Source organism: Natator depressus, chromosome 1, assembly GCF_965152275.1.
Source record: "Natator depressus isolate rNatDep1 chromosome 1, rNatDep2.hap1, whole genome shotgun sequence".
NCBI classification, from domain to species: Eukaryota; Metazoa; Chordata; order Testudines; family Cheloniidae; genus Natator; species Natator depressus.
In genome coordinates, this window is record NC_134234.1 from 232,545,570 (window position 1) to 232,566,451 (window position 20,882).

Here is a 20,882-nt window from a genome sequence, read left to right on the forward strand (position 1 = left end):
TCCTCAGGCTTCTGAGCATCCTCAATTCCCTGAGAGGTACAGAAAACACAGCACACAAAGGGCAGCTTCCTAAAAAACTCATTGCCTATCCCTTCTTTCTATTTTAATAAACAACTTGTTATCAAACTGTTTTTTCCCCTTAACTATTCACTTAAAAGTTTCTCCCTCACAGAGATGAAAACTCAGCAAACTGATTTTTAAAAAGCCCACTAAAAGTCATTAGAACCTGTCATTTGTTAATTAAAAACATTACAATTGGTCAATCCTGGCAGGATGTGCACCCACAGATGTTCCACATCTTGCGGCTCACAGTGTTGATGGTTGTTGCTTGCACTACAGTCAATGGCAGCCACTATATGCATAGCTCTGCAGGCAGTATTTGATCCGTGGCCCTTATTCCAAGGCAGTACTTGGAATATTTACCAGTCAGCTACTAGATGGAGGACTAAACCTAGTAGCCAGTGGTAGATATGAAAGATAAGTTTGGGAGAAGGGGCTCACCTACAAATTCCAGAAGCAAAGCTGCTGGGATGGGAGAGATTTCAGGGATTTCTACTAGAGTGCTCTCCCTGGATCCTGCATAGGGCTTCCACCTTTTCAGTCACCCTGTGGTTGGTTGGTTTCTGATAGATGTGAAGTTCCACGCTAATGACTACAAAGGGGAAGAGACTTTCTGTCTCCACTTCTTCCTCGACAGCTTTCTATTTGTTCTTCAAGAGAGGAAGCGAGCTAGAAGGGAGAAAGGAAATATTTGTTATTCCATCACCTCCCCAGGGTGTTCTGGTGGCTTGATGGGAATGGAAGGGGAGATGGCAGTCTCCACTATTGTACCCCTCGCCTAGAGCTATAGGTTGCTGAGAGGGGAGGTAGGAACTCCACTACTGTACCCCTTCCCCAGCCTTCTGGGCGCTGCAATGAATAAATCTAATGTTGTCTCTGCTGTTATTTCTGTGGCTTTCTCAAAAAGCAGCATTGCAGCTCTTTGGCAAAACTCCAAGCAGCAACAAAAGCACTGGAACTGAAAGCTTCCTGAAGACCCAGGAAGACAACACAGCATCATGAAAAATTACCATCACAATCAGATACACAATTTGTGGTGTTGTTGTTAAACGAATGCTTACATTGTGCAGAGTTTGGCGGCTGATACCTCTATCTTCCCTCTGGAGGATTTTCCACTCATTCACTACTAGCAAGTGGATTTTTCAAGCCTTTAAGGCCCAACAATTCAGTGAACAAGTACTCTAAACTCCAGATTTTCTGTACAGACTACAGGAACTGACTCTGCTCCTGTAACGCTCAAGGTTGTTCAGGAATTGGAAATTGAGCAATGCTAGCCTATTACACAATGAACCTTTGATCTGGAAAACCCAACCCACCATGAAATTCTGTTTTATGACTTTACTTTAAGATTTACTCCAGCGCTGGCTTACTCAAAAATCTCCATGAGCCTGTTCCAATAATTCATTTTGCAATTTTGAACACTGATCCATCAGACTCAGAAAAAAAATCATGGCTCACTTCTAAAGTAAAGTAAAGTAGAAAGAGAACATCTGGTGCTGAGAACAGAGCTGATCAGCTGTGAGCTTTTCCACTGGGGAACTCATAAAATGAGCTACTAGAGACTTCAGCCTGTGTTCCCATGAGGAGGGAACAATGGGAAATACTTTCACATATTTATTTTAAAACTATCTCAGCGAGCAGCAGTTACGACAGATATGTCTTCCACAGTATGGACACAAGAAATGGAAAAAAATAATTCTAATGAAATGCTTTTAACTCAAGTTTCCATTTCAAAGTGAAATCAAGCAGTTTACTGTGATTTTAAAACCTTGTTATTGAAGACATCTTCCTACAGCTATGTGACTGTTATATTACAGAGACTGCAATGAACTCTGCCATAGAGGTTACATCCGTTAGCTGCATTATTATTAACACATCAGTGGAGCTTCCCAGCTGAGGAATTGGTCTACTCACCATTAAGTTAAAATTAAAGAACTTAATTGAGTTCTGCTGAGTTCATCTTTGTAAATACCATTCTAGCAAATTCACAACGGTCATGTGTGTGGCTGAATATTACCTCAAGGAAGTCTATAAATACATTTAAGACATTGAGATAATAAGTCAAATACAAGATGTTACTAAAAATGTAAAGAATGACATGTGCCATAACCCTCAACTCTTAATTCTAAGAAAGTAGAAGTTGAAATCTGTCTTTTCATCATCTGAAAGGCTCAACCTGTAAATGATTTTATACTGCAGAATTTTATTACACATAGGGCTGGTGGCAGTACCTAATATTAAGGTTGCCCAACACTTCCCATTAGAAGCCCGTTTTCAGTGGCTCATAACTTTGCCACATTTTAACAATTTGGTCTGAAATTTCCCTTGCTGAGCGTGCGCACCTGATTTTCATTTTCTGGAAAATTTCAGCTGAAACTGTTCAACCATTTTTGAGAACGAGCCTGTAGAAAATATTTTGTTTTGCTCGTGTTACAAAAAATTCTGGCAACCTTGTCTGAGACACTGTAGTGTCACCATGCTTTAGAAGAGGGACTTAAAATTTGGAACTGGAGCTGGCTTTCTGTCAGGGATGTGTTTTTTGCTACCCTAGTAGAAATCTGGCCAAGTTGTACGCCTCTGAAAACCTGCAATTTGCACATGCTCAATTGAGTCTTCAGAGAATTTAGCTGCTAAATTCCATCTGCACAGACATGCTCCAGCCTATGTCTGAGCAGGACTTCCCTGGCAACAGCAGCTCTGCCAGGTCAGAAATATAAGCCAGGTCATAGAGTCATGGGGGGAGGGATAGCTCAGTGGTTTGAGCATTGGCCTGCTAAACCAAGGGTTGTGAGTTCAATCCTTGAGGGGGCCATTTGGGGATCTGGGGCAAAAATTGGGCATTAGTCCTGCTTTGAGCAGGGGGTTGGACTAGATGACCTCCTGAGGTCCCTTCCAACCCTGATATTTTATGATTCTATAAAGCCAGAAGGAACCCCCAGATTACCTAGTCTGACCTCCTGTATATCACAGGCCACCAATACCACCCACACATTAAACCAAACAACTAAAATTAGACCGGAGCATTACAGCTCACAGGACACTAAACTATTATGTGCCACAGACAGAGAACAGGAGGGATTGAAGTGAACTAATTCCCAAGGCCCTTGCAATTGCAGGAAAGTGACTGAGATATACCCAGGTAACCCCAGCAAGCATCTCACATCCCATGCTGCACTGGAAGGCAACCCCCCCCCAATGTCATTGGCAATCTGATCTCGGGAAATTTCTTCCTGACTCCACATAGAGCAACCAGTTAGACCTGGAGCATGCGAGCAAGCACCAGTCAGCTAAAGATGTGACAGAGAGAAAATGCTTAGTGCCATCTCGGCCCTAACCCAACATCCCATCTCCAGCCATGAACATCTCTGATGCTTCAGAGGAAGAAGACAAAAACCTCCCAAACAACCACCACCACAATACATTGCAGGGGGAGAGGAAATTTGGAGGGGGGGAGAGGGGAGAAAAATCCCTTCCTGACCTCCGCAGGTGATTGGCCGAATCCCAGAAGCATGAGCTTTTAGGAACATAATACATAAACTGAAAGGGACCTCTGAGCTGTTGATCTCTGCCATCATAAGCAACCCCTCATACAATCTGACTCAAACTTGTCCAGTCTCCTCTCTTAAAACTAATTAAGTTGTTTGTCCCCAAATTCCTATTGGTAGTGTGCTGCGCAGATAAAAAATTTATATCAGCGGATGCAGATATCCATGGAGCTGCAGGAGTCTACCAGGAACCTCAGTGGCTAAAGCAGCAGCATGTCGGGCCACCGCTCGCAGGAGCCAGCATCCAGCCTGGGCAGCTCCTCCGGTGTGGTTGTACCACCCCCAGCCTTGCCCACTGGGGCAGGCACCAGATTCACTGGCAACTTTCACTGGTCGCGCTAGTGTGTGCCAAGCGGCTCTTATGCTCCCGGAAAGGAGATGCAGACCGCTGCGTGAAAGGGCAGGGGAGATAGATCTTACAAGGAGCTGACGTGTTGAAGGAAAATTGAGACTGGTTGGCAAGGAGACTGGGAACAAGGAGCTGCATGGGAGCTGAGAATAGCTGGGCGAGAAGACTGGGAGTGGAGACGGGGACTGGATTTGAGAGTACAGAGGGGTGAGACTAGGACTTGCTAGGAAAGGTGACTGGGATGAAAAACCTGATAAGTGGATACTGGGACTGGGTAGAAGAGGACAACAACATGACTGTGAAAGAGACAAGACAGGAGCAAAGATAGTTTGGAGAGGATGGAGCAGAAGGGGTCAAGCTTGGGGAGGGAATGGGCAGAAACATCTGTGCCCAGTAGAGCACATTTCCCTCTAGATCCTGGAATAGAACCCACGATTCCAGAGTCTCATCATCCCACAGCAAATAACTATGAAACCCAACGACAAAGTGACCCACCTTCCCCTCTATTGCTGACCAACTTAGAGAATAATAACCTACTATTGCTATCAGTTACACCATTAGATCAAGTGGCACAGATCTATGTGGTGGATCTAGATATTCCAGCATGGCTGATGATGCATGTGGGTGTCCATATAATGCCGCATGATGGAATTTCTATTTTTTGCTTTTTTAAAAAGCCTAGGAAACGACGCAGGGGAAAAAACAAGCTACCTCAAAAGAACATTAAGGTTGCAAAGACAAGGACTCAAAAGCTAGCTTTCCAAAAGACATGAAATAAATAAATAAATAAATAAATAAAAATGAAAAACTTTTTCCTAGCATCATTCTCAGAAATGGCTGAACCTGTTTAGCTGAATTTTCCCCAAAAAATTTCAGCCTGAAGCAGACAGCCAGCATGATAAACTTTAGCCCAAACAGTTAAAGTTTGGCAAAGTAGTAAACAACTGAAGACATGGTCTTATAATGGGAAGTGTCAGGTAATCTTAATCACAGGCAGCGCTACCAGGCAGCCCCTCCTATAATGTATTATAGGCCCAAATACTGCAATCAGATCTGTGTGTTTGAGGCCATGCACTCATCAATTTCAGTTAATGGGGAGCCGCATAAACACAGGGGACTGACCATTTTTGTGGATCTAGTTTCAGAACTGGAGCCACAGACTGCCACGTCCTTAAGGCAGGGACCATATATATTTGCTGGAGATTTTCAAAGGCATAGAGAAGAGTTAGGTGACTAACTCCCATTGACTTTGTGTTTCATATAGCATAAAGTACACTACTGTTGTTCAAGAAATAATCATGTATATAGCTGATACTTCTGATCATATGAATAATTAATATTTATGGTTAATATATAATTTTTGAAACATACAGCTAGGAACTCAGAACTATAAGATATACATTGAGAAATGTAATAGTATAATGGCTATCGATGGCTATTAGCCAGGATGGGCAGGAATGGAGTCCCTAGCCTCTGTTTGCCAGAAGCTGGGAATGAGCAACAGGGGATGGATCACTTGATGATTACCTGTTCTGTTCATTCCCTCTGGGGCACGGGCTCTGGCCACTGTCGAAAGACAGGATACTGGGCTAGATGGACCTTTGGTCTGACCCAATAGGGCCATTCTTATGTTCTTAAGAACCACCCTTCACTTGCATATCTTATACCTAGTGCATGCTATAAATATATTATACATCAGCATTCTGCACCCAAAAAGTGCACACAAACATACATTTTAATTTTTAGATGCCAGTGCCCAATGGCATCTGGGCGCCTTAACAAAAACAACCAAACACAATTAATCACAAATGAGCTCATGTAAGTCTAAGAGCAGAAAAAAAGAACTCACCAACCAAACAAAACAACATTACAAACAGAACATCTTGAGCAGTGCCTAGGACGTAGCATAGCAAACAGTGAGGGGAACTGCATTCCAGGCACTCCATGGTTTACATTAGACACTTTCTACACTCTAACTGGGGAGAATCAACAGTGCTCCACCAGTCTCAATTGCCACAATGAATATATACTTATGATGCCACACAAGAGAGAGTGAGCTTCCATTTCTAAGATAACATTCAAAAAATATATCACACACTAGATTTGCTAATTCTCAAAACACTAAACTCACCAAACCAGATAGTGTGTTTCAACATTTAGCACTGTTCCTGTGGTACCTCAGGAAAAACACTTCCCTGGTCTTCCTCTTCTTTGTTAACTATGGGCCAGAACCCTACTAAGGTAAGACTCCCAATGGCTTCAGTGGGAGTTTTGCTGGAGTTGGATGGCAGGATTGGCACTAAGTTAACTTTTGATTGATCAGCCCCTCTTATCTCTCCTGCTTTGGTCTCCCTTTCATCCATACCAAAAAGTCTTACAGAATTTAATAGTGATACTGCTAAGAGATTTCTATAGAAATGTAACAGATTTTCTGCAGAAAATCTTTAGAATGGAATAGAAAGTAATCTCTCTATATATCTGTGTATGTGTGTGTTTCAACCAGCGTATAGAACTCTATATCAGAGGTATGATTCTCTATTAAATTCTGTAAGGTCAAAGGAAAAAAAAGAAAAACATTTTTCTATTAAGTTGTCTAGAAGTTTTCCACAAGAGGCACGCACACCACTTTTCTACCTGTGTCCCAGGTCTAAGCCACAAAGTAACTATCCCTTCATCACTTTTTCGCCCCACTCTTGTCTCTGGTGGTTCTCTCACACAGCCACTACAGTACACCTGGCACTCTCTTCCTGACATGCTTCTACTCTGACCTCCTTCAACTCTCTCCCCAAAGTGCACTTATTTCACAAGATGATGGGCATTTAGCACTTTTGAAATATCAGGCAATTATTTAAGTGCTTTAGCCCTTAATCTTTCAAAAGTAGAGCCACATTATTCTTTTTGTGAAATGAAATGAACTTTAAAACCACAGCCCACTGCACTATGTGAAAATAAAAGATCTCATGGCATTTATTAATAAGAGGAGGGTTTTGTCCCAGGTGTTTGGCTACAAATGTCAATCTCCCACTTACGTACCGTATTTTAGATGGTCACCCTTCACTCTTGGAGTAGCTTCACCTTAGAGATTTAGGCTCCTTTGACACTAAAGACGATTTTATCAAAATGTTATGAGGTGAAATGATATAGAGAGATTCCATATGCTGCTGAAACTTTACTTAACTAGAACAGTTTCCCTCTTAATTACAGAGTACAGAAACCAATATGGCACCAGGGAAGATCATTCTCTGCTTAGTTTTCAGAGTAGTAGCCGTGTTAGTCCGTATTCGCAAAAAGAAAAGGAGAACTTGTGGCACCTTAGAGATTAACAAATTTATTTGAGCATAAGCTTTCATGAGCTACAGCTCACTGCATTGGATGCAACTGCTTAGTAACAACTGGTTGTCAATCAACTTTAGAGAGTCCATAGCTTGTTATAATGTGTAAAAAAAAAAAAAAATCCCTGAGCATCTCCATTGTGATTTCTGTTAGCCTTGCCATTACGCATGCTGTATGTTGTGTTGGGCTATAACTGTGGCAGAGGTTGTTTTCTACATTTTACCTTTTGACCTATAAAGGCCAAACGTGATGAAGTCTCAGAACAAATTGCAATGTGAAAACTGTGTGTTATTGGAGAAGCATGAGATGGGAACTGGTAGAAAATTATTTCTCTCATACATGGGAAAAGACGGTTACATGTTACATTTATTTGTTTAAAATTTTATTTTTTTTATTTATTTTTCTGTTTATGAGCTAAATGTTTCACTATCGATGTCAGCTACATCACAAGGAAGAAACTGTGTGTCATAATGTTACTCACTGTGAACTCTGTAGTTTGTTTGCCCTCTTCCTCTTCCACAGTAAGCATTCAACAAATGCCTGATCCAGAGCTCATTGAAGACAATGGTAATCCTTCTATTGACTTTAATAGGATTATCAGGTCCTAAAAAGCTATGTTAATTTTTTTTTTAAAGTGCAGGGAAAGAACCAGATGTTACTTTAACAACAGTGAGCCCAATCCTGGAGCCGTTACATGAATAGTCCCTCTCCTCACACAGCAAGTCCTAACAAAATAAAAATTTAAGTCAATGGTACTACTGACAAGAACAAAGACTTGTGTGATTTAAGGCTGGAAGATCAGACCAAATAATACTTTGCCATAGCCCCTTTCAACCAGGGATTTCAACTGCTTCAACTAATGTTAGTTAAATGAGTTTAAGAATGAGATATTTTCCCCATTTTATAAACGAGAAAAAGATGACACAAAGGGAGAGAGGTCAAAGCGAATTGCTCATGGTTGCAGCAAGCCAACATTAAAGACAGAAACAGAAACCAGGAATCCTGACTCATTCCCTTGTTGCAGCCACATCTCTTCAGAGGTATACAGATTTTTATAACTATGAGGCAGTATTTCCTAAATTAATAATTAATAGTAATTAACAGTGAATTAAACACCAGCTTTATATTTGAAGAAAATTGTCTACAATTGACATGCTTTGTCAAGAGATACAAATGAGGGGATATATTCACAATCTTCAAAAAAATGTATTTGCTGTCAAAACGTTTGGGATGGGGGGTGTGGCATGAGGGTCAAGCTGTGGGACCTGCTTATATCTGCTAGACTATGTATAGAACTGGGAACTGAACTTCATGTGCATGCTGCCGTTAGTGTGTCTGTACACTAAATCCTTGCTGGTAAGAGAGACGCCTCACTAGTTACATTGACATAAACCCATCAAACTTTCAGCTAGTGATTTAACAGCACAGAAGGTATTACTGCTGTTTATACTGCTATAAAAGAACATTTCTAGCTAAGGAAATATTATTGATTATTTTACTTACCTCTACAGTACATCACTTTGAATGGTTTATAGCTATGTAAACATCTATATCAATTATTGGCTTATTTAGCTTTTATGACACCATGTAAAATCAGTTCCTGCTTTTAAATTCATAGCCAACAATGAGGGATGATCCCATAACAATTTTACATTGTGGACTGAAGTGTGAAGATTCTGCCTGATCCTAAATGCTGTCATTCCAAATTAAGGTCTCCTCCAGTGGTTTAGGGCCGAACCTTAGAGTTGAAGTTAAGGGAGCAGAGGACACTCAAACATCTTATAAGAAATGCTAAGCACCTCACAGGCTCCAGCTTATACATCTATAATAGTGTTTTAAATGCATCTCTGTGCAGTGATGCCATTGTGGGTTACAACCGTCAAGGAGGAAAATAATCTAGGACCAGATCAAAACCCAAACTCTTCAAGTTCACTGTAGTTCAACTATTACACCAGTTCAACTATTCAGCTGTAGAATACCCAAGCACACAGGGTAAGGGGGCATTTCACAACACTTATACTTCAGTATTTACTTACTACATTGTTCCTTAGGCCCAAGAAGCAGGAATTTTTCCCAAAGTACTGGTTTCCCATTGCTAGAGATGTCCCACAATGCACTTTGCTGTCAGCACCACTATAACCCAAGCCTGCAAAGGGGTATGGTGTAAGTCTACTGCCACCACCCCTGCCTTCAGCACTATTTCTAAGGCCCTTCTTTTTTATGTCCTTACATCTCAAATAAGAGTATTAAAATATTACAGAACCACTGAATATCAGGAGCAGGAAATTGCGAAACAGACTTACCTTACTCCCATGTTCAGTCCTGATCTATGGTGATACAAGCACTAGAGTGCATCCTACTATTTCTACATTAAATTCTGGTCTATGTATTTTAAAGACACAGATACTTTTCTTCCTTTTAACAACTTTGAAATAATACATCAAGCAAGAGGTTATTGAACAAAACCGAATTTTTGCTAATTCACTACATCTAATCAGTGGATACAGCAAATAAAATAATATAACACATGCACTAAGGACCCCACCTGCAATAGGCAATGTTTTCATCAATGACCAGTTCACAGTATCCCCCATCTTTTTAGTATATACATTTCCGTTAGATCTTTAGTTAAAGACTCACCTTTGCTAGACAACCAATTTCTGTTGATTCCTTAAAATTGTTCTTCATAATACAATAGATATGATTGCTGTATGATCATACTTATACATTCATAAGAACATGCACATGATCTTGTAAGATCAGCTTTATAAACACTTAGGCTAGGATGCACTACTCATTATGGAAACTACAGGCAATGGACAACTGAATGTCATTGTTTAAGAAGAAATATCAGTTACAATTACTTCATTATAATCAAATCAACAGTGATATTGCCAGGGGACACAATTTCACAACAGATGCACCAGTACACGGTACCTGATCAGTAACGGGAATGGACTCCCATCTACGCTTCAGTAAGAACAAGGATTTCCGGCTCATGGTTTTGAGTGTGCTTTAGAGGCTTCCCTCTTAAGAATTTGAAACCAATGGCAAGAATCTTATTTCTGATTCTTTTGTTTCATTGCTGTAGACTGCAGAGCTCCTAGAGGTATACACGTTTTGTAAGCTGCAGGGTTGATACTGGTTTTGCCCAAGCTATTTCCCGTTTTATAAGCTTTCTGTCTCCTTACAGTCCCATGACAAAGAGAATAGGGAGAGATAGCGAGAAAGCCCAGCATCCACTGACGAATTACCTCACAGAAGCATGAAGTAGGTAGACAACACCAGACGCACTCAATCTGAAAATAGCTGTTGCTTAGGAACTGGAAGGGTAAAATGCAGCACCTCAGCTATATATAATTGAGAGCTTTTACATTTAAAGTGAATTAAAAACACTGGACTTTTGTGTTTTTCTCTATATTATCATCATTTTACAAGATTAAAAAAGGAAGGACCACTTGGTTCCATAGAGTCCTGGGATTACGCCCACCCATTCAACAAGCCAAACCTGGCTTGATGACAGCAACAAATAATTCTCATCCATGTGATGGCCTTAAAATGATGTATGTATATAAAGTGCTTGGCACTTCTAAAGGTATTAGAAGTGCCAAGTATTACAATCAATTTTTTTAGCTGGTAATAATTAATGGATGATTCACACTTTGAATTTAAGAGGGAGATAATGACAAAGATTAATTCCACTAGGCCACAGTTTCTCATATTATATACCGTATATACTCATTCATAAGCCGAATATTTTTTGTAAAATAGTGACGCATCAAAGAGCAGGGGTCGGCTTATAAACGGGTCTACACCAAAATTTGATGATTTTAAACTCTATGAAATCGTTGAATTGAATATCTAATACATTGTCGTAGTTTACCTGGAGTGTCTGCAGGCATGGATCCCCTCAGTTCCCTGTGGCTGCGGTTCCACTTCCACTTCCCGCAGCTCCCATTGGCTGGGAACGGCAAACCGCAGCCACAGGGAACTGAGGGACTCCTTGCCTGCAGACGCTCCAGGTAAACAAAAGGTCCCGACCCGCCAGAGTCTTACCCTGATGTGCCAGGAGCCAAAGTTTGAAACCCCCTGAAATATAGAGTCGGCTTATGAAAGGGTCATGCAGTTTTTACTATTTTTACCTATCCATCTTGGGGGGTCGGCTTATAAATGAACGAGTATATACGGTATATTCTCTTATTACTCCTGGGGCAATTCTGAGCCACTGCACATGCGCAGAATTTATGTCCCCTGATGATTTCTTTGCTTCCACGCAGAAAAATGACTTTCTGATGGGGAAGCAAAGGGAAGCCAGAAGAGCGGTCATGTGACCCTCTCCAGCAGTAAGTTTCGGATGCCCATGGCAGCCAGCAGAGAGGTAAATCATTGTGGGGCAGGGGGTAGGACTGGTGAAGACCCAGCTGATGGCTCCTACCATGCACCAGGCTCAGCTACTAGTCCCGGCTGGGCTGGGGAAGATGGAACTTCCTCTTCCCCCACGGCATCCAGATTTCTCTCCCAGCTGTAGGAAGCTCTGCTAACTCCCCCCTGCTCCGCTTCCCCCCCCCCACTGTGTCCTGCACCATTGATGCTCAGCTGCGGCGGGGGGCGGGAGGGGGAGAATCACTGTACAGGGAGCTGCTCCTCCATCTGCCTACTAACCTCGGTCCATCCAGACCCCCTCATATCCAGGCCCTCCCGCCAAGACTCACCACTCCCCTGATGAGCCCCACTCCCCCTGCACCAGGACCATCCCGATGAGCCACCCGCACCCAGATCCCCACCCTACTGAGCCACACTACCCAAGCATCTGGACCCTCCCCCTACTGATCCCTCTACATCCAGACCCCCTGCTGAGCCCCAACCACCTTCACCTGGACCCCCCGCTACAGAGACCTACAATCATTGCATCCAGCTCCCCCGACACCTGGATCCCCCACTGAGCTGCCTGCACCCAGATTGCCCCACACAGAACCCTCTCTACCCACACCTGAATCTCCCCACACTAAGCACCTTCAGACTTGGATCCGCTGAGTCTGTGTACTGGGGCGGGGAACTGCACAGTGATCTCCCACCTCCGTGCAGCCAGTGGCCTGTGCTCCCCAATGCCATGCTGGAGTGTCTACATTTATTTGACAAATAAAATTGGCAGAATTTTGGTAGAATTTTAAAATATTGTGTACAGAACTTTTATTTTTTTGGAGTAGAATTTTTATTTTTTTGGCACAAAATGCCCTCAGGAGTATCTTATATAAGATATGAATTAGACAGCATGATCCAGTGGAAGACATGACAGATAGGATGTACCTTAATATTTGTGACCTGTACAGCAAATGCAGGATACATAACTAGGAATTTTTATAACATGGAAGGGTAACTTTGAATTTCTCAATTTTGTGTGCATGCATGCATATATGTAAGATCTCTAAAGTTGCACTGAATTTTTTTGCACTCAGTATTTAAGAAATAAAAGCTTACAGTATTTTCTGGTGTTTGCAAGATACCACCACAGGATGAGAAAAATAAACTTCTTCTGCAGCACTGTCTTTGATTCCAGAGAGATTTAATAAGGGTTTTACAATAAATACTTCTAACATTAGGTGTTACCTTCAAAGATCAAAATCAAATGATTCTTATAATAATAATCTGTCTGCTCTCTATGAAGCAAATTACAATCCGTTCTAACTAGATGAGCTCCATGTGCTCTAGTGCAGGAGATACAGATTTCAGTAATGGGGACTAGAAAATCTAGGGGATTCGTAAAGCTTGTCAGTATCACAATCAAAAGAATGAAGGACTTTTAGAATAAATAAATACATTAAATAAATAGAAAAAGGAAGGAGATCTTGCTATGGAAGTTAGCAGCAGGTTAAGTGATATAGAAGTTTAGCCTTGTACTTGACACATTTAAATTCCAGTCAACCACAGCGGCACGTAAGGAGATAAAACTCTTTTCAGAGTGAGGAATTCCCAGAAGCATAGAGGCATTTTTGGGACATCCTGCACTACTTCAAGTTAGACCTTCACCCTTTGTTTAACCCCCATAATCAGAAAGCACAAAAATGAACACATTTTCCAAGTGGGTTATTAGAAAATGTACAGTGCACTACTGGATAGTTACTGCAGGCTTCAGACACAAACCAGAGACAACCTGCTTATTCATAATAGAAGAAACATCCTGGTTGAAGGAGCGAGTCTGAGATTTTATTTTATAGCAAGCAAATTGTTCCACTTCTTTCTCCCCCAAGGCACCTTGAGAGTGCTCATTGAAGAAAGAAGCCTCTAAAATCCAGTTCAGTGCTTTCTCTTCTTTATTCCAGGAGAATTAACAGACAATGGGAGATTATTCTACCGGCATGAGTTTTGTGATCTCGTTGTTTTAAAGCCTGCTATGCTGAGCTACATGTTGACCAGCTAGGATTCAAGTTATTACAATTACTCTGATCCAAATAAATAAATAGAAATCTCAAAAATAGACTCTTTTGTATTAGGAATTAAATAATGGACAAGAGTTTTCTATATTATGTATCTGAATACCTGAAACAGAGACTCCTGGAATAAACCTTTATTTTAAAATACACAGAATTCTACAATACTAGACAAAAGCACTGCAGCATCATTATTATAAGCTACAGGGTTGCGGTACCACAGAACCCCCTAGAACTTTTCTTTTTAAAAGGGAAGCCTGTCTGAAACGTCATTCAAGATGAAAAAAGGAACAGTGTTGCTCCAGTTAGAATCCTACACAGAATAAGGTCCAGTACTGAGTTCAGTGAGGTGGTAAAAACGTATAACCTCTTACCTATAACTCATAACTGCTCACAAATCCCTCTCTGCTTCCTTCATTATGCAACCTAAACAACTTTGTCAAAATCTTTTTAGCAACAGTTTCACGCTGTTTAGCAACATTTGATAAGAGTACTCAAAAGGAAAGGTTTCACCTGGTCTTCACACAATGGATATTTCTTGACCCTGACTCAACACCAAGGAGTCCTCCCTATCTGAAATTAGGCCAAGCCATGGAAACCGTCCCATCCTCGGGAAGAAGAAACATGGAAAACCCAGCTGACTTAGTAAGTCCTTTCTCAACCTTTCTGCCTGGGAGAAATTGTGTCTTATTGAAGTCAATGGCAAAATTCCCATTGACTTATAAAGGGCCAATATTTCACCCCTTCTCTATGCTGAAAGAACAGTATTTAAAAAAACACACCAAAACTCCAAGAGCTTTAGATACTAGAATTACTACTGATTTTCTGCAACAAGACGTCTGTTTACTGCTCAGTCTGTCCTCTGCCTCTCCTTCTTTTTGAAACCCATTTAGCCTCCACTGCACTGCCAAATACAGACTTTTAATCTGCACCCAATCCTGCAGATACTCATTAAAGAGACACTAAACCTTTTGCTGCTTTAAGCAATGGCCTTTTCTGCTAGGATTGAAGCACTTAACACTATAAACATATATACCTAAATTTTCAAGAGAGTCTAGTGATTTTAAGTGTGCCAAGTTTTGGTTTCCAAACTTGAACTTGAGACATCTTTAAAGGGGACTGGTTTTCAAAAAAACCACAGAACCCTGTTTCCTGAACATCAGGCCCATTTAAAGTGTCTCATGTTTGGGACTGAAATATTGAAACACCATAAATCACTAGGTTTCAGAGTAGCAGCCGTGTTAGTCTGTATCTGCAAAAATTTTTGCATAAATCACTAGACACTTTTGAAAATGTAGGCCACAGTGCAGGCTTAGGCCAGAATATCATAACTTTGACTTTCTTGGCTTATATTTCTTTGCGTTACTATGTTAGAATAAGATTTGCCTGCTTGATTCACTCAGTGGATCTAAATTTTCTGCCAATTTAGACAGAGCAGATAATTAAAATCCCGATCCGCTGGGAAGACCCAAGAGGTAAACTTTAACTCTTCATGCATTTGAGCAGAGTTTTATAAAATATTACATATTTATAGGCCTAACACAGCAGTGCAAAACAGATTTTGGAATGAATTTTAAATTCTGTTGCATTTCTATGAGGATTGGGTTTAATTGTAGGTAAAGTTTTTAGATTTTTTTTATCTGGACAACCAACAGAAGTAATGACAAACTTCACAACATTATTTTCCAAATTGAAAGTAGTGAACCCTGTAAAAATTGATATATATATGACCATACAGAAGTGTCTATTTCTCATTTAAAAGGCTGATGTTTCTGTGATTTTTGAAAGAGGGACAAAAGGTTTGACAACGCTGTTCACTACACCATATTGCCACAAACCAGTAAAGATAATAAGTAGCAGGCACTTTCTTAGGGGCAGAAACTTCTATGAAGTGGGTTTAGGCTTAGATCTTAGTATTTGTATAATGATCCTCGATATAACAGAATGATGAAAAGAAGATCTAAAGTTTGGGGGTTTTAGTTATTGACTCAAATAATTTCAACACTAGAGTTCTTTGCCCCTACAGGAAATCTCTTGATCATCAGACTGGTAGCTATGTCTCCTCTGAAGCACAACCCTATGACTTGGTTTCTATAGATGTATTTTTATCTATCAGCATGATACTATTATCAAAACTGCTGTTATTTCTTTGATTTTAGGATGAGTCAAGGTATAAGTGGCTACGAACAATTCCCATAAAATTCTATGTTACCATCAATTCTGTTTATCCTTGTACTGTAGGGGAGTACTGCAGAGCTTTATAGATGGTTTTTCATATGTAAACAGAAAAAATATAATTATCTACAATATTTGAAAATGCAGTTACGAACTTAATATTCTGATTTAGATAGACAATGGAATTAGAAAAGACATGCCAACACATCTAATCCATCCTCCTGCCAATGCAAGAATGTTATCTGACTGTTGCAGTTTGAACATGACTGCTATTAAATCGAAGCTGTCACCATTTTAAACTCTTTTTGGCCCTCTCCTGCAAACATGCATGTGACTAAATTTACTTATGTGAATAGCCCCACTCGCTTGACTAGATCTATTCAAATATGCTTGTTTACAGGACTTAGCCCTTAATTTACCCTTTCAATACTCAACAGCAGCATATATTGTTACTGATTTTCTTAAATTCTGGCCTTTCCAGGACAACCTCAGCAGACAAAGTAACATATTCCAGAAAAACAAGCACCCAACCACAAATTACAAGAGAACAGCAAGTGAAAAATCCAGCTGTAACTGACCTGTGATCCTCTGGACCCCCGTTTGTGATCCCATTCAGAATGCCCCATGAGCTAAAAAAGAGAAGAAAACAAAGTTTATGGTAAGCAATAGGTTATGCTGATTTGCTATAAATGGAAGAGTCATGTTCTTTGATATTCTGTATAGTTTTTCTTTTAAAACGTTTGCTTATTTTTCCTGTTTAATTAAAATATACATTTTAGCCAGTATACTGTTTTTTTAAAAAGGTATCTATGCTTATTATTTTAATTTTGCATGTGTAAAATTGTTGGGACCAGATCACATCTGCTCCTCTACAAGCAAGACAGATTGTGCTTGTGTAGGTAAAATTCCCACTCAGATTGATAAAGATTTGGCCAGGAGTTCAATATGGCGTTGGCAAGAGGGATATTACTATATGTTAACAACTGCGTTATCAAGGGGAGTTAACTGTTGACAATACGCCAATGTACATCTTACATCAGGTGTAAAGTTAAAATCACTCCACTATGTTGGGAAAAAAAGGCAAAGTCACTTGTGAAACAGATGAGATGAGCTCAGTGTTTTCAAAATATAATCTCTCATTGAAACTAAGAATATACAACTGCTAAAGTAACATTGTTCATGCTTAATTTGTTTTCTGTGGGCCAAACTCTACCCTCAGTTATACATGCAAATCACTCTTCATGAGATTGCACTAACGTAGGTACAGCCACCAAACATGGGATTGCATTGAGTTCTGTGGGGTTGTATGAGCATCCCTAAGAGTAGCATTTGGCGTTCTGCATTTTCTCTGGCTGACTTTAGAATTTTGGGCTTCTACCTTGACACACAAAACACACACGCAGGGTTTAAATAAGAAAGTTGATATTTGATATGTTGTGTTGCATCACCCCTGAAGATGGCAACAGACTTCTAAATTGTTAGCCTAAGAATAAGGGACACTTAGTAGACCATTCCTTATGGGTTGCCTTGTGTACTATCTATAGGCATAAAATGGGCAAAGACCGAGAAGCCAAGAGCAATTAGTCTTTGCTACTCATACAAGCATAACTTTATTCAAATATACAAACAACAACGTGAACATACGAGGATGAATATAAAGTGCGTGAACTCATTACTCATTATCCCAAATTCCTTTCCTTGCTATTGTCTTCACTTCCCAATTTCTCCCTCTCTCCATGTGCCTTCCCAAAGGAAAGGATGGTACAACCAGAATGCACATAATTGGTTCAGCACTAACACAACTAAATTTTACAGTCCATGCTTCTTGCTATATGTGCACTGGAAATTGTGATCACAAGATAAAAAGCATTAAAGCTGTTTTTTAAAAGAAGGGAAAAACCACACACACATACACAAAAATTCTTATCTGTTCCAATTGTTCCTTCCTGTCGTTTCCTTCACGGGCCCCCATCATATGTAGTTCTTTTATAATTACTTCCCCTCCCAGTTTGAGATAAAACATTCATACAGATGACTGCTCGATAATCAGCAGCAATGCAAACTGCAAGGTCTGACTCAACTTGACCCTTTTTGTTAAAACTAGAATCTAGTTACTCGATGATGATGACTGGGACAGAGAAAGCATTCTTTGAAGGCATTCCCCTGGAGAACAGGGGTGTGGCAAGAGTTCCATGATTGCTGGGCAGACATGCAGGCTAGGTAGCTAAGAAGGGCGGTTTATATATGGAATACATAAAATCTTGAAATAAATACATAAAAATAAAATGAAAAACAACTAGCAATGACTACGTCTAAGGGCAACTGGGGAGGAAGAAAAAAACAGGAGGAAACAGAATATATATGTTAAAAAAAAGATCATTTTGTTTGTAGGTTGCATCCCTTTCCCCTCCTCTATTTATATGATTTAGCCTATATCTCTTCTGGCTTCCTCTCTAATTGTACAGCACCTAGTATTTTGAACAGCCATCTAATAAATGATAGGTAGCATATATAGGTTAAGAAAAGGTAGAAAGGTACAAACTCTGTGACCCTAGGAACTCCTTTATTCACACCCGACATACTATTGCAGTGACGTTTGTACAATATAAGTATTGAGGTATCATAGGAAAGCTAACACCACTTTGCTTATGAATATAATTGTAAAATACATGTTCACTTTATATGTGAAGTTATGAATTCTCTCTGTATGAGATTTTGAACATATTTGAAGCAGAAAAGTCTGGGGAGTGGGTAAACAGGTTTTTTTTTCCAGTCAAAGGAAAGGTCAATGCCCCATCAGGTTCAATCACAAAATCGTAGGACTAGGAGTGACCTCAAAAGGTCATCTAGTCCATTTCCCTGCACTCATGCGTGTACTAAGAATTATCTAGACCATCCTGGACAGGTGTTTGTCTAACTTGCTCTTAAAAATCTCCAATGATGGAGTTTTCACAGCCTCCCTAGGCAATTTATTCCAGTGCTTAACCACCCTGACAGGAAGTTTTTCCTAATGTCCAACCTAAACTGCTTTTGTTGCAATTTAAGCCCACAGCTTCTTGTCCTATCCTCAGAGGTTAAGGACAATTTTTCTCCCTCCCCCTTGTAGCAAAACTGTTGCTTTTTGAAATTTGAAAACCGTTATGTCCCCTCTCAGTCTTCTCTTCTCCAGACTAAACGAACCCAATTTTTTCAATCTTCCCTCATAGGTCATGTTTTCTGGACCTTTAATCATTTTGTTGTCCACATATTTCCTGAAATGTGGTGCCCAGAACTGAACATAGTACTCCAGCTGAGGCCATATCAGCGCGGAGTAGAGCGGAATTGGCAACCTCAGTCAAGTGGCCATTTATTAGCATATCTGAGGCTGCAGGGACAGTTCAATTTATGTTGTAAAAAGTACCAATGGGGAGAAAACCAGCATGGAACCTTCTCCATCAGACTCCATGGCACCTTTTCTCACAGTAGGAGCACGGAACTTTGAGAAGAATAAACTTCAAAAGTTTAGCAAACGATAAAAGAGAGGGACAATATCCTAAGTTACCTTTCGCTTGACACTTTGTAAGAAATCCTGACCAAGGAGGTGGTCAGCTATCTTACTGGAAGGAGATGTGGTAAGAATCTTACCTTGAACAAGCCTGTAGTTTTGTTGAGTTTTAGTCACTAGAAAACATTTTCCACTTTTATGTGTTTGTAATCATTTCTGACTTTATTCCTTATACTTAAAAAACTCACTTAAAACCTCTCTGATTAAATAATCTAGTTTTAGTTTTATTTTATATTAGTCCAGTGCTGTGTTTGTCTTGAAGTGATTATTAATGCTAGTTAAAGCAAAAAGCTGCTGGCTTTTCTCTCTTTAAAGGAGCAGTTAATCTTATTACTCCTCGGAATGTTCAAGCAGAGGGCTGGGCATCTCAGGGAAGCCTGGTTGGGGGAAATTCAGGACTGGGAGGTGCATTGGGGTCACTTGGATAGTAGTAACCAAGGCTGGTAGAGACCAGAATGTAAACAAGTAGGCTGCTGGAGTCAGAATTGCTGAACCAGGGCTGCTTATCACACAGACAATAAAATGATTACTCACTTTCTCGTAATTGTTGTTTTTCGAGATGTGTTGCTCATGTCGATTCCAATTAGGTGTGTGCATGCACCGTGCACAGAGTTCGCTGGAAGGTTTTTCCCCTAACAGCACCCATTGGGTCGGCTCTGGAGCTCCCTGGAGTCGTGCCTTCATGGCGCCGCATATAGGGCCCTGCTGACCTGCCACCTCTCCAGTTCCTTCTTGCCAGACACTCCGAAAGAGGGGAAGGTGGATGGGTTTGGAATGGATATGAGCAACACATCTCAAAGAACAACAGTTATGACAAGGTAACTGTTTTTTCTTCTTCGAGTGCTTGCTCATATCGACTCCACTTAGGTGACTCCCAAGCCTTACCTAGGATGTGGGGTCAGAGTTTATGGAATTGCTGACTGACGCACAGCCCTGCTGAACACTGCATCACCCCGGCATGCTGGGTGATGGCATAATGTGAAGTGAAGGTGTGAACCGAAGACCACTGCAGATCTCCTGGATCGGTACCTGGGCCAGGAAAGCCACCAAAGACACCTGAGCTCTAGTGGAGTGTGCAGTCAGAGCGGGGGCAGGGATCTTAGCGAGGTCGTAACAAACCCCGATACAGGATGTGATCCATGACAATATCCTCTGCGGGGACACTGGGAGGCATTTCATCCTGTCTGCCACAGCAACAAACATCTCGTTCGACTTACGGAACCGCTTAGTTCATTCAATATAAAAAGACAATGTGTGCCACACATCCAGGGAATGGAGTCTGTGCTGACAGCTATTGGCACGAGGTTTCGGGAAAAAGACCAGAAGAAATACCTCGATTGGCATGGAAATTTGAGACTTCCTTCAGGAGGAACGCAGAGTGGGGTCGCAGTTGCACCTTATCTTTATAGAAAAGAAAAGAATCGGATGTGAGACCCTTGAGCTCAGAC

At 40.7% G+C, this 20,882-nt stretch overlaps 1 protein-coding gene across 1 annotated transcript in view; it reads right to left on the minus strand.

Annotated features, from left to right (window-relative positions):
- PDE3A (phosphodiesterase 3A) overlaps positions 1-20,882 on the minus strand; it is a 360,917-nt gene that overhangs the window by 117,404 nt on the left and 222,631 nt on the right. The window contains exon 2 of the mRNA XM_074938035.1: positions 16,469-16,519. Within this exon, the coding sequence (XP_074794136.1) occupies positions 16,469-16,519 (51 nt within the window). The remainder of the gene's footprint in view (positions 1-16,468; positions 16,520-20,882) is intronic.